The 12,500-nt window shown below is 36.4% G+C and overlaps 1 protein-coding gene across 11 annotated transcripts in view; it reads left to right on the top strand.

The window, feature by feature from the left end:
- LOC124388457 (calcium-activated potassium channel subunit alpha-1-like) overlaps positions 1 to 12,500 on the top strand; it is an 89,684-nt gene that overhangs the window by 759 nt on the left and 76,425 nt on the right. For all 11 annotated transcript variants that reach the window (XM_046853081.1, XM_046853077.1, XM_046853075.1 and 8 more), the window contains exon 1: positions 1 to 453. This exon is cut by the window's left edge. In XM_046853081.1, the coding sequence (XP_046709037.1) occupies positions 199 to 453 (255 nt within the window). In that variant the 5' untranslated portion in view covers positions 1 to 198. The remainder of the gene's footprint in view (positions 454 to 12,500) is intronic.

Genomic DNA, 12,500 nt, shown 5'->3' with positions numbered 1-12,500 from the left:
GACTAAAAACCAGATCGAGTTGCTTCTCCAGCTGTCCTGCGAACTTCTCGTCTTCTTCTCTTCATAGAAACATGTTAAACCTGTTTATTTGTTAAATTCACGGATTAATCTTCATGATCTTTATGGCGTTTATGGTCTAATAATCATGAATCGTGATTGAGCTCCGGTCTACATGGCCGATGAGCGTTCAGGGTCCGCATGCTTCCAGCTAAAGATGGTGATGTTCGGCTCGAGCCCTCCTCCCAAAACTCCATGATGGCGAGCCGGAGTTCAACCGGCCTGTTCATCCCGGTTTTTCCTGAAGTACCGTGTGACAGCAATGGCCAGCGCATGTGGTGGGCCTTCCTCGCGTCCTCCATGGTCACGTTCTTTGGTGGCCTCTTCATCATCCTGCTGTGGAGGACGGTCCGGTACCTGTGGGCCGTGTGCTGCCACTGCAACACCAAAAAGAAGGTAAAACACCTGTGAGGAACATCACACACCTTCATCCACTTTTTAAGGGAATTCCTGCCTTGGAAAGTCTGTACATGTCCAGTGTAGTGTTAGTGTTCCAACAAGGAGATCTATTCATACTTCTCAGATAAGATCTGGATTTTGGATGTCTGTGAGAACGTGTTTAGATGTTCTCGGTGGTCTCTGTGTGCTTGAGTGCCTTTGTGATTGTTCTGACAGATAATACTAATAATACTAATAGATGACTGTTACATGCTGTTTTTTTGCACCTTCGACTGCTGCTGTATTATTTTGCACCACATTGTTCTGTTTATAGTCACTTCTGGGATATAGTTTATATTTTGTATAGTTTTTACAGTTTTCTTGTACAGTACTGTATAATCATGTATACAGTAGGTTTACTGGTCGGCGCTATATTGGGTTTTGTGTCTTGTCTTGTGTCGTCTGTCTGCACTGTCTGTCTGCACTGTTTGCACCAGGTTGCACTCGATGCACTTTATGTAACTTGTGTTGTAGCTCTATGTTGTTTTGTTTGTTGTTGTTTAGTGTAGCACCAGGGTTCTGGAGAAACGTTGTCTCATTTTTACTGTGTACTGTGTACCACTGTGTATAGTAGAAATGACAATAAAAGCCTCTTGACTTGACTTGACTTGACTTGAAGCTTGTAGACCTTCGGATCTTCTGGGTAATTACGCAGAATAAATTGCACAACCATTGCAATATACTTTTAAGAATGGCAGATGAAGCACTTCCTGTGTAGGTTCTGTGAAATACTGGGCTTTAATCTTCACACCATGATTATCAAATTTCTATTCTAATTGAGACCAATACTAAACTGGATTTAGTCTCCAAATGACGAATAATATCCTCCACTGTTTTTGGAGTGTGCTTGAATCTTCATGTCATGCTGGAACAGGTCTCATTGGGTCTCCTATTTCAAATGAAAAAAAATTTCATGATAAAACATTCAAAGACTTCCATACACTTGTGTGCCTCCATCGTTACGGTAACAGTTTGTGGAAGAACCAGAAAAAATGTGTCCTAATACTTTTGGTGGTATAGCGTATACATGTTGCAAAAAATGTTTCTCGCAACTTTCTGGTAACCACGGCGATACTGTGCACAAGGATCACCTGATTTACAGTGTTTCTCCGAATGAAAGCCAGTTCTGGATGGAGTTGGATCTCCTGGACTAGTGTGTGTTGTGTAGTGTTAGTGAAGGTGAAGTTTAGTGTTGAATGGTGTTAGTGAAGGTGAAGTTTGGTGTTAGTGAAGGTGAAGTTTAGTGTTGAATGGTGTTAGTGAAGGTGAAGTTTAGTGTTGAATGGTGTTAGTGAAGGTGAAGTTTGGTGTTAGTGAAGGTGAAGTTTAATGTTGAATGGTGCTAGTGAAGGTGAAGTTTAGTGTTGAATGGTGTTAGTGAAGGTGAAGTTTAGTGTTGAATGGTGTTAGTGAAGGTGAAGTTTAGTGTTGAATGGTGTTAGTGAAGGTGAAGTTTGGTGTTGAATGGTGTTAGTGAAGGTGAAGTTTAGTGTTGAATAGTGTTAGTGAAGGTGAGGTTTAGTGTTGAATGGTGTTAGTGAAGGTGAATTTTAGTGTTGAATTGTGTTAGTGAAGGTGAAGTTTAGTGTTGAATGGTGTTAGTGAAGGTGAAGTTTAGTGTTAGTGAAGGTGAAGTTTAATGTTGAATGGTGTTAGTGAAGGTGAAGTTTAGTGTTGAATGGTGTTAGTGAAGGTGAAGTTTGGTGTTAGTGAAGGTGAAGTTTAATGTTGAATGGTGCTAGTGAAGGTGAAGTTTAGTGTTGAATGGTGTTAGTGAAGGTGAAGTTTAGTGTTGAATGGTGTTAGTGAAGGTGAAGTTTAGTGTTAAATAGTGTTAGTGAAGGTGAAGTTTAGTGTTAAATGGTGTTAGTGAAGGTGAAGTTTAGTGTTGAATGGTGTTAGTGAAGGTGAAGTTTAGTGTTGAATGGTGTTAGTGAAGGTGAAGTTTAGTGTTAAATAGTGTTAGTGAAGGTGAAGTTTAGTGTTGAATGGTGTTAGTGAAGGTGAAGTTTAGTGTTGAATAGTGTTAGTGAAGGTGAAGTTTGGTGTTAGTGAAGGTGAAGTTTAGTGTTGAATGGTGTTAGTGAAGGTGAAGTTTAGTGTTGAATAGTGTTAGTGAAGGTGAAGTTTAGTGTTGAATGGTGTTAGTGAAGGTGAAGTTTAGTGTTGAATAGTGTTAGTGAAGGTGAAGTTTGGTGTTAGTGAAGGTGAAGTTTAATGTTGAATGGTGTTAGTGAAGGTGAAGTTTAGTGTTGAATGGTGTTAGTGAAGGTGAAGTTCAGTGTTAGTGAAGGTGAAGTTTAATGTTGAATGGTGTTAGTGAAGGTGAAGTTTAATGTTGAATGGTGTTAGTGAAGGTGAAGTTTAGTGTTGAATGGTGTTAGTGAAGGTGAAGTTTAATGTTGAATGGTGTTAGTGAAGGTGAAGTTTAGCGTTGAATGGTGTTAGTGAAGGTGAAGTTTGGTGTTAGTGAAGGTGAAGTTTAGTGTTGAATGGTGTTAGTGAAGGTGAAGTTTAGTTGAATGGTGTTAGTGAAGGTGAAGTTTAGTGTTGAATGGTGTTAGTGAAGGTGAAGTTTGGTGTTAGTGAAGGTGAAGTTTGGTGTTGAATGGTGTTAGTGAAGGTGAAGTTTGGTGTTAGTGAAGGTGAAGTTTAGTGTTGAATGGTGTTAGTGAAGGTGAAGTTTAGTGTTGAATGGTGTTAGTGAAGGTGAAGTTTGGTGTTAGTGAAGGTGAAGTTTAGCGTTGAATAGTGTTAGTGAAGGTGAAGTTTAGTGTTGAATGGTGTTAGTGAAGGTGAAGTTTAGTGTTGAATGGTGTTAGTGAAGGTGAAGTTTAGTGTTGAATGGTGTTAGTGAAGGTGAAGTTTAGTGTTGAATGGTGTTAGTGAAGGTGAAGTTTAGTGTTGAATGGTGTTAGTGAAGGTGAAGTTTGGTGTTAGTGAAGGTGAAGTTTAGTGTTGAATGGTGTTAGTGAAGGTGAAGTTTGGTGTTAGTGAAGGTGAAGTTTAGTGTTGAATGGTGTTAGTGAAGGTGAAGTTTAGTGTTGAATGGTGTTAGTGAAGGTGAAGTTTGGTGTTAGTGAAGGTGAAGTTTAGTGTTGAATGGTGTTAGTGAAGGTGAAGTTTAGTGTTGAATGGTGTTAGTGAAGGTGAAGTTTAGCGTTGAATGGTGTTAGTGAAGGTGAAGTTTAGTGTTGAATGGTGTTAGTGAAGGTGAAGTTTAGTGTTGAATGGTGTTAGTGAAGGTGAAGTTTAGCGTTGAATAGTGTTAGTGAAGGTGAAGTTTAGTGTTGAATGGTGTTAGTGAAGGTGAAGTTTAGCGTTGAATGGTGTTAGTGAAGGTGAAGTTTAGTGTTGAATGGTGTTAGTGAAGGTGAAGTTTAGTGTTGAATGGTGTTAGTGAAGGTGAAGTTTAGCGTTGAATAGTGTTAGTGAAGGTGAAGTTTAGTGTTGAATGGTGTTAGTGAAGGTGAAGTTTAGCGTTGAATAGTGTTAGTGAAGGTGAAGTTTAGTGTTGAATGGTGTTAGTGAAGGTGAAGTTTAGTGTTAGTGAAGGTGAAGTTAAATGTTGAATGGTGTTAGTGAAGGTGAAGTTTAGTGTTGAATGGTGTTAGTGAAGGTGAAGTTTAGTGTTGAATGGTGTTAGTGAAGGTAAAGTTTAGTGTTGAATGGTGTTAGTGAAGGTGAAGTTTGGTGTTATTGAAGGTGAAGTTCAGTGTTGAATAGTGAATGGTTTATCAGTTTATGAAATGTGGGCGGGGTCATGGTTGAGTATTATTAGGTAATATAATGTAGGTTGCAATTAATGAATTTACAAAAAACTCTCCAGAAGTGTTGGACACGCCGCTTTTAAACTTTATATACAGTACAGACCAAAAGTTTGGACACACCTTCTCATTCAAAGAGTTTTCTTTATTTTCATGACTATGAAAATTGTAGAGTCACACTGAAGGCATCAAAACTATGAATGAACACATGTGGAATTATATATGGAATTATATACATAACAAAAAAGTGTGAAACAACTGAAAAATGTCATATTCTAGGTTCTTCAAAGTAGCCACCTTTTGCTTTGATTACTGCTTTGCACACTCTTGGCATTCTCTTGATGAGCTTCAAGAGGTAGTCACCTGAAATGGTCTTCCAACAGTCTTGAAGGAGTTCCCAGAGATGCTTGGCACTTGTTGGCCCTTTGCCTTCACTCTGCGGTCCAGCTCACCCCTAAACCATCTCGATTGGGTTCAGGTCCGGTGACTGTGGAGGCCAGGTCATCTGGCGCAGCACCCCATCACTCTTCTTCTTGGTCAAATAGCCCTTGATGCCTTCAGTGTGACTCTACAATTTTCATAGTCATGAAAATAAAGAAAACTCTTTGAATGAGAAGGTGTGTCCAAACTTTTGGTCTGTACGGTATATATATATATATATATATATATATATATAAGTAAAAATAAATGAAGTAAAAAGTTTAGGTAAAAAGTTACAGAAGAAAGAGAGAGAATTGAATATATATTTATACATAAAAAATATATACAATAAAAATTCATAAACTCTAAACATTTTATATATAAATAAATACAACTTTTATTAGAAACATGAGAAATCAATCTGAACTTTATCCTAAACTACAAAATATTATAAACCATGAGTCACGGAGTCACACAGCTTTATTTAAACATGGTGTGATTTCTACAGCTATTGTGTCTACAAACACACACACACACACACACACACACACACACACACACACACACACACACACACACACAAACACACACACACACACAAACACACATGCAGTTTCCGTTTTTTCGGAATGCCCTCAGTGATGGGTATCTGCTGATGTTTCCTCTGTGTGTTTCTGCTCAAGAGGTTTTGTGATGATTGGTAGCACTTTCACAAACAGGCTGTGAACCATTACACACATCACACACTCCAGATACATTATCTCCTCAGATTTATCCTACACTCCTACCTCATCTCTGGATGTAAGACTGTAAGACTTGTAAGAATCATGTGGAATGGATCAGGGTGGAGAACAATCTGGGAGTGTCTACAGAAACCATGTCAGCACTGCACTGCAAAAAATATGCGTCTAAATGTAAGAAATAAAAGCATGATGTAAGAAGTTACAGACTAGAAACAAGTGAAATGATCTGCCAGTGCAGTGAGATAATTACACTTAGTAACATTTCTTAAAATAAGAAAACAAATCTGATCTTTAGAAAAGAACAAAATATCTTAAAATAAGCAGTAAAACACTTATTCCAAGCAGTGGATTTTAGTCTAATTAACTTAAAACTAGCTTTTTTAAACAGTTTAGATTATTATAAACAATTATTTATTTAAATTAACACAAAGTACAAAGTCTTGTAGCACACAGTAGTTACGATGTAAATACAAAGTGAAATCATTACTTACTGCTTCTCCAAATACTTCATCTTACTGCAACTTCAAACTTTATTGAATGTATTTTGTCATCACTGAACACCGAAGATCTTCAACATGAGAAACTAAAATTGAACTACAGAAAAATTCACTGTAATAAAAAGCTGTAATAATTATTTTATATAAAGAACAAAGTTCCACAGAATAAGAAGTGTACTGGATAATGTTTCTAAAGAGTGTGGTGACGTCATACTGCAGACTTTTATCATTTGTTATCAGGTTGTAAATAAATGTGTTGATGTCGACATAAAACAAGTGTTTGAATAAATAATACTAATGAACCGTAAACCAGTTATTCCAACTACAGTAAATTCTTACAAGATACAAGGCTTTAAATGACGTCTCTGATGTAATTAATCTCAATTTACAGGTAAAATAACCAACTTTAAGCTTTTCCAAGTAAAAAAAATAAAAACATGACTAATTTAAATCATAATCGTACACAATCTGCTTTTATATCCTATTTTATTCTCAAAATACCATCAGTACGATTTTTATGGCTAGTAATATGTAAGTCGACCAGATGAGGAGTTTTAGCAGTGTACTGTCATTATATTTGATTTGTTTTTTTGGCTGTAAATGTTAATTCACCTAAAATAAGACAATTCTTTCAAAAATTGTTATAATATTATAATAGCTTAATTAACAGTAAAAAACTGGGAAAGTACTGGACCTGATGTGACTGGACCTGCATTCTCTGTCATCCTAAAATAATTTTGCATCTCAAAAAACTAAATTACAAACAAAATGATAGACATTCATAAAAGGAAGAAAACAAAACAAAATAAAACCAACATAAAATGCATATTTTCTGGAGAAAAGTCTGGAAGCTGTTGTGGAACTCTCTCCTCCTGAGCTTCAACTCATTTTAATTTATTGTAGGGCCAAAAGTTTGTGGACCATAAGATTGCACATTTAGTCTCAATTTGCTGTTCTAATGAGCTCCACTCTTCCGGGGAGATGTTTCACTAGATTTTGTGGAGATTCATTCAGCTACAAGTGTGTTAGTAAAGTCAGGTAGTGATGTAGGCGAGAAGGTGAGGCGGTTCCTCGGGTGCAGTGTTCACATCCATCTTAAAGGTGTTTAATAGCATTGAAGCTCTATAGCAGAAGATCTTCCATATCATCCAACCAATGGAAAGCAGATCTTCGTGGAGATGGCATTGTGCACAGGGGCATTGTTATGCTGGAACTGGTTTGGGTCTTCTAGTTCAAGTGAAGGGAAAATGTAATTTTCCTTCATCTAAAGATGTCTGATACAAGTGTGTGTATTTAACTTTGTGATAACAGTTTGGAGAAGAACCACATCTGGGTGGAAATGTCAGGTGTCATAATACTTTTGTGTGGGTTGTGTGGAATGGAGTCACACACACACACACACACACACACACACACACACACACACACACAAACACACACACACACAAACACACATGCAGTTTCCGGAATGCCCTCAGTGATGGGTATCTGCTGATGTTTCCTCTGTGTGTTTCTGCTCAAGAGGTTTTGTGATGATTGGTAGCACTTTCACAAACAGGCTGTGAACCATTACACACATCACACACTCCAGATACATTATCTCCTCAGATTTATCCTACACTCCTACCTCATCTCTGGATGTAAGACTGTAAGACTTGTAAGAATCATGTGGAATGGATCAGGGTGGAGAACAATCTGGGAGTGTCTACAGAAACCATGTCAGCACTGCACTGCAAAAAATATGCGTCTAAATGTAAGAAATAAAAGCATGATGTAAGAAGTTACAGACTAGAAACAAGTGAAATGATCTGCCAGTGCAGTGAGATAATTACACTTAGTAACATTTCTTAAAATAAGAAAACAAATCTGATCTTTAGAAAAAGAACAAAATATCTTAAAATAAGCAGTAAAACACTTATTCCAAGCAGTGGATTTTAGTCTAATTAACTTAAAACTAGCTTTTTTAAACAGTTTAGATTATTATAAACAATTATTTATTTAAATTAACACAAAGTACAAAGTCTTGTAGCACACAGTAGTTACGATGTAAATACAAAGTGAAATCATTACTTACTGCTTCTCCAAATACTTCATCTTACTGCAACTTCAAACTTTATTGAATGTATTTTGTCATCACTGAACACCGAAAGATCTTCAACATGAGAAACTAAAATTGAACTACAGAAAAATTCACTGTAATAAAAAGCTGTAATAATTATTTTATATAAAGAACAAAGTTCCACAGAATAAGAAGTGTACTGGATAATGTTTCTAAAGAGTGTGGTGACGTCATACTGCAGACTTTTATCATTTGTTATCAGGTTGTAAATAAATGTGTTGATGTCGACATAAAACAAGTGTTTGAATAAATAATACTAATGAACCGTAAACCAGTTATTCCAACTACAGTAAATTCTTACAAGATACAAGGCTTTAAATGACGTCTCTGATGTAATTAATCTCAATTTACAGGTAAAATAACCAACTTTAAGCTTTTCCAAGTAAAAAAAATAAAAACATGACTAATTTAAATCATAATCGTACACAATCTGCTTTTATATCCTATTTTATTCTCAAAATACCATCAGTACGATTTTTATGGCTAGTAATATGTAAGTCGACCAGATGAGGAGTTTTAGCAGTGTACTGTCATTATATTTGATTTGTTTTTTTGGCTGTAAATGTTAATTCACCTAAAATAAGACAATTCTTTCAAAAATTGTTATAATATTATAATAGCTTAATTAACAGTAAAAAACTGGGAAAGTACTGGACCTGATGTGACTGGACCTGCATTCTCTGTCATCCTAAAATAATTTTGCATCTCAAAAAACTAAATTACAAACAAAATGATAGACATTCATAAAAGGAAGAAAACAAAACAAAATAAAACCAACATAAAATGCATATTTTCTGGAGAAAAGTCTGGAAGCTGTTGTGGAACTCTCTCCTCCTGAGCTTCAACTCATTTTAATTTATTGTAGGGCCAAAAGTTTGTGGACCATAAGATTGCACATTTAGTCTCAATTTGCTGTTCTAATGAGCTCCACTCTTCCGGGGAGATGTTTCACTAGATTTTGTGGAGATTCATTCAGCTACAAGTGTGTTAGTAAAGTCAGGTAGTGATGTAGGCGAGAAGGTGAGGCGGTTCCTCGGGTGCAGTGTTCACATCCATCTTAAAGGTGTTTAATAGCATTGAAGCTCTATAGCAGAAGATCTTCCATATCATCCAACCAATGGAAAGCAGATCTTCGTGGAGATGGCATTGTGCACAGGGGCATTGTTATGCTGGAACTGGTTTGGGTCTTCTAGTTCAAGTGAAGGGAAAATGTAATTTTCCTTCATCTAAAGATGTCTGATACAAGTGTGTGTATTTAACTTTGTGATAACAGTTTGGAGAAGAACCACATCTGGGTGGAAATGTCAGGTGTCGCAATACTTTTGTGTGGGTTGTGTGGAATGGAGTCATTGTAGAGCAGAGTAGTTTATTGGAAAAGAGAGATGATTGATATATAAGTCATGAGCGAGGGATGAACCTTCATACGCAAATCGTCTGATTCCATTAACTACATTTTCATACTGCATTTCCTGTTGAAGCGTAGTGGACAGAGGAGCAAAAATACACACATCCTTCCTCAGAAGAAGTGCAGATCCTGATGTTTTAAAAGTCTCTGGTAAAAGTTGAAGTTCTGACTGCACTTTTTTACTCAAGTTAAAGTAAAGAAGTTTGTGCTCCGACATGTTCTTCAGTAAAACGCAGTGATTTTTATTACTACCTGTTTCACGCTGTAACTCAACCTCACATCGTATTAATATTCGGGCTGTCAATCAATTCAAATATTTAATCGCAGCTTCATTGCACATTTCTCTCTGTTCTAAATGTACCATAAATAAATACTTTGTTTTTAATACTTTAATAAACATGAGCATGGAGAAATAGTGACGCTTTATTTAAATGTATGTTTATTATTAGTGAAACCAAACTCAACATGAAGCATGAAGACACGATATTCTCATAAATGTTTTAAATTAATTATAATGTTTTAAATTGTGTCAATTATCATCAGGACACCAAACGGAATCTTTGGTATGTTTCTTACTGCCTTCTGCCTGCTCATAGTGAGCTTCAGAAACTAGTCCACGTCTGTGGTGTGAGAGAGACAGGAGATGATCCACCAGTGGATTGAAAAAGCAGTGGCAGGAAAACAGGCTGATGTGCTGAAAACGGCGTGTAGAAAAAAGAAAAATTAATACATTAAAACTAAAGTAATGAGACTGTTTTGAAAGTGTAAGAAGTAGAAAGTACAGATATTTGTGTAAAAACTTAATGAGTAAAAATTTAAAGTTTTCCGAAAAATAAAGTGCAGTAAAAAACTGATACCAGAAAAATCTACTTAATTACAGTAACAAAGTACTTGATCTTCACTACTTTCACCTCTGGTGGATAATCTGATAACTCGCCTCCATCTAGAACATTCAGATTCATTTTCATTCACACAGTGACATAAACACACTACAGTATAAAGTGTTCAATAGAGTTAAGGTTTAGTGTAACTGTTATCAGGATTGTATCATAGTCGATACAGATTTAGTGATGAATTGATGATAAGAACTTAAATCAGGATATATTTTACCTTCTACACTCTTTAAACATAAACAGGACACACCCACTATGAACAATCCAATAACACTGGGGGGAGGGGTCCTGTCTAGACAATTGTTTCTATTCCCAAAATAATGTATTCAAATAAAAATAAGTAATACAGGCCACACCCACTAGAGACAATAAAAAAAATTAAAGATAAAAATGTCTAGACAGACCCACTAGAGACAGTCTGGTAACATTCATTTCAGGTCATTTTTATTTGATAGCGCTATTAACAAGGGACATTTGTTTTAAAGCAGCTTTCCACAGATAATGTCTGGAGATCCATGAAATTCCAGAGTAAGATCAGGAGCTTTGAGGATTTGGACTGTAGTTAATATCAACAGTCTGCTACACTGACTCAGGACTACAGTTTACTCTGATCTCCATCACTGCACCTCAACATCGTTTATCTGTAATAAATGGACATTCGGTGGAACCCAGATGAGGATGAAGTTCCCTCTTGAGTCTGGTTCCTCTCAAGGTTTCTTCCTTCTGCATCTCAGGGAGTTTTTCCTTCACCACAGTCTCCACCGACTTGTTCATCAGGGACAAACTTACACTTATAAAGAACTTATTTATTTTTATCTCCACATTATCTGTGTAAAGCTGCTCTGAGACGATGTTCATTATTAAAAGTGAAATACAAATAAAAATGAATTGAATTAAATTGAATGCGTTAATAAAGAATGTATAAGACTGTTCTTTATAAATGTAATTTTCTCCCTAATTAATGATCTGGTAACAGACAGGTAACATGGGAGGACAGGTCACGCCCAATACAATAATCCTGTATAACACGTAAGTGTGTCCTGTCTAGACGTTTTAAAATATTCTTGTTAAAAATGTAAAAATGTATTTTAAAAAAATTTCAAGACAGGCCACGCCCACTGTAAACAATCCACTAAATCTTTACAAATATTCCAAAAACTCCATTCGAATTAAAATCCTCTAAACAGTCCACACCCACTAGAGACAATCCAGTAACACCAGAAGGGGTCCTGTCTAGACTTCTAAAAATATATCCTTAAAATAAATTATAGACAGGCCACGCCCACTACAATAATTTGGTAAAATGGATGGGTGTGTCCTGTCTAGACATTTTAAAATATTATGTTTAAAAATGTAAACATGTATTTTAAAATAAGTCTAGACAGGCCACGCCCACTGTAAACAATCTGCTAAGACTTTTAAAAATTAAAGGTCCATTTCAATTTAAATTCTCTAAACAGGTCACACCTACCATAGACAAACCATTGACACCAGGAGGGGGTGTGTCTTGTCCAGACATTAAAAATAATTCTGAAAAAAAAAGTATTATATTAAAGTGGATATAATATATATAATATATTATATTCTGGATCATGTTTAGATACGGCTTCTTTTGTGACCTATAGAGTTGTAGCCGGCGACGGTGAATGGCACGGTGGATTGTGTTCACCAACAATGTTTTCTGGAAGTTCTCCTGAGCCCATGTTGTGATCTCCATTACAGCAGCATTCCTGTATGTGATGCAGTGGCGTCTAAGGGCCTGAAGATCACGGGCATCCAGTATGGTTTTCCAGCCTTCACCCTCACGCACAGAGATTGTTCCAGATTCTCTGAATCTTTGGATGATATGATGCACTGTAGATGATGAGAACTTAAAACTCTTTGCAATTTTTCTCTGAGAAACTCCTTTCTGATGTTGCTCCACTATTTTTTGCCGCAGCATTGGGGGAATCGGTGATCCTCTGCCCATCTTGACTTCTGAGAGACACTGCCACTCTGAGAGACTCTTTTTATACCCAATCATGTTGCCAATTGATCTAATAAGTTGCAAATTGGTCCTCCAGCTGTTCCTTATATGTACATTTAACTTTTCTGGCCTCTTATTGCTACCTGTCCCAACTTTTTTGGAATGCGTAGCTCTCATGAAATCCAAAATGAGAGA

Source organism: Silurus meridionalis, chromosome 7 (assembly GCF_014805685.1).
Source record: "Silurus meridionalis isolate SWU-2019-XX chromosome 7, ASM1480568v1, whole genome shotgun sequence".
In the NCBI taxonomy this organism is placed as follows: Eukaryota; Metazoa; Chordata; class Actinopteri; order Siluriformes; family Siluridae; genus Silurus; species Silurus meridionalis.
Note: the sequence above shows the minus strand (reverse complement) of the source record. Positions and strands in the feature narration are given on the sequence as shown.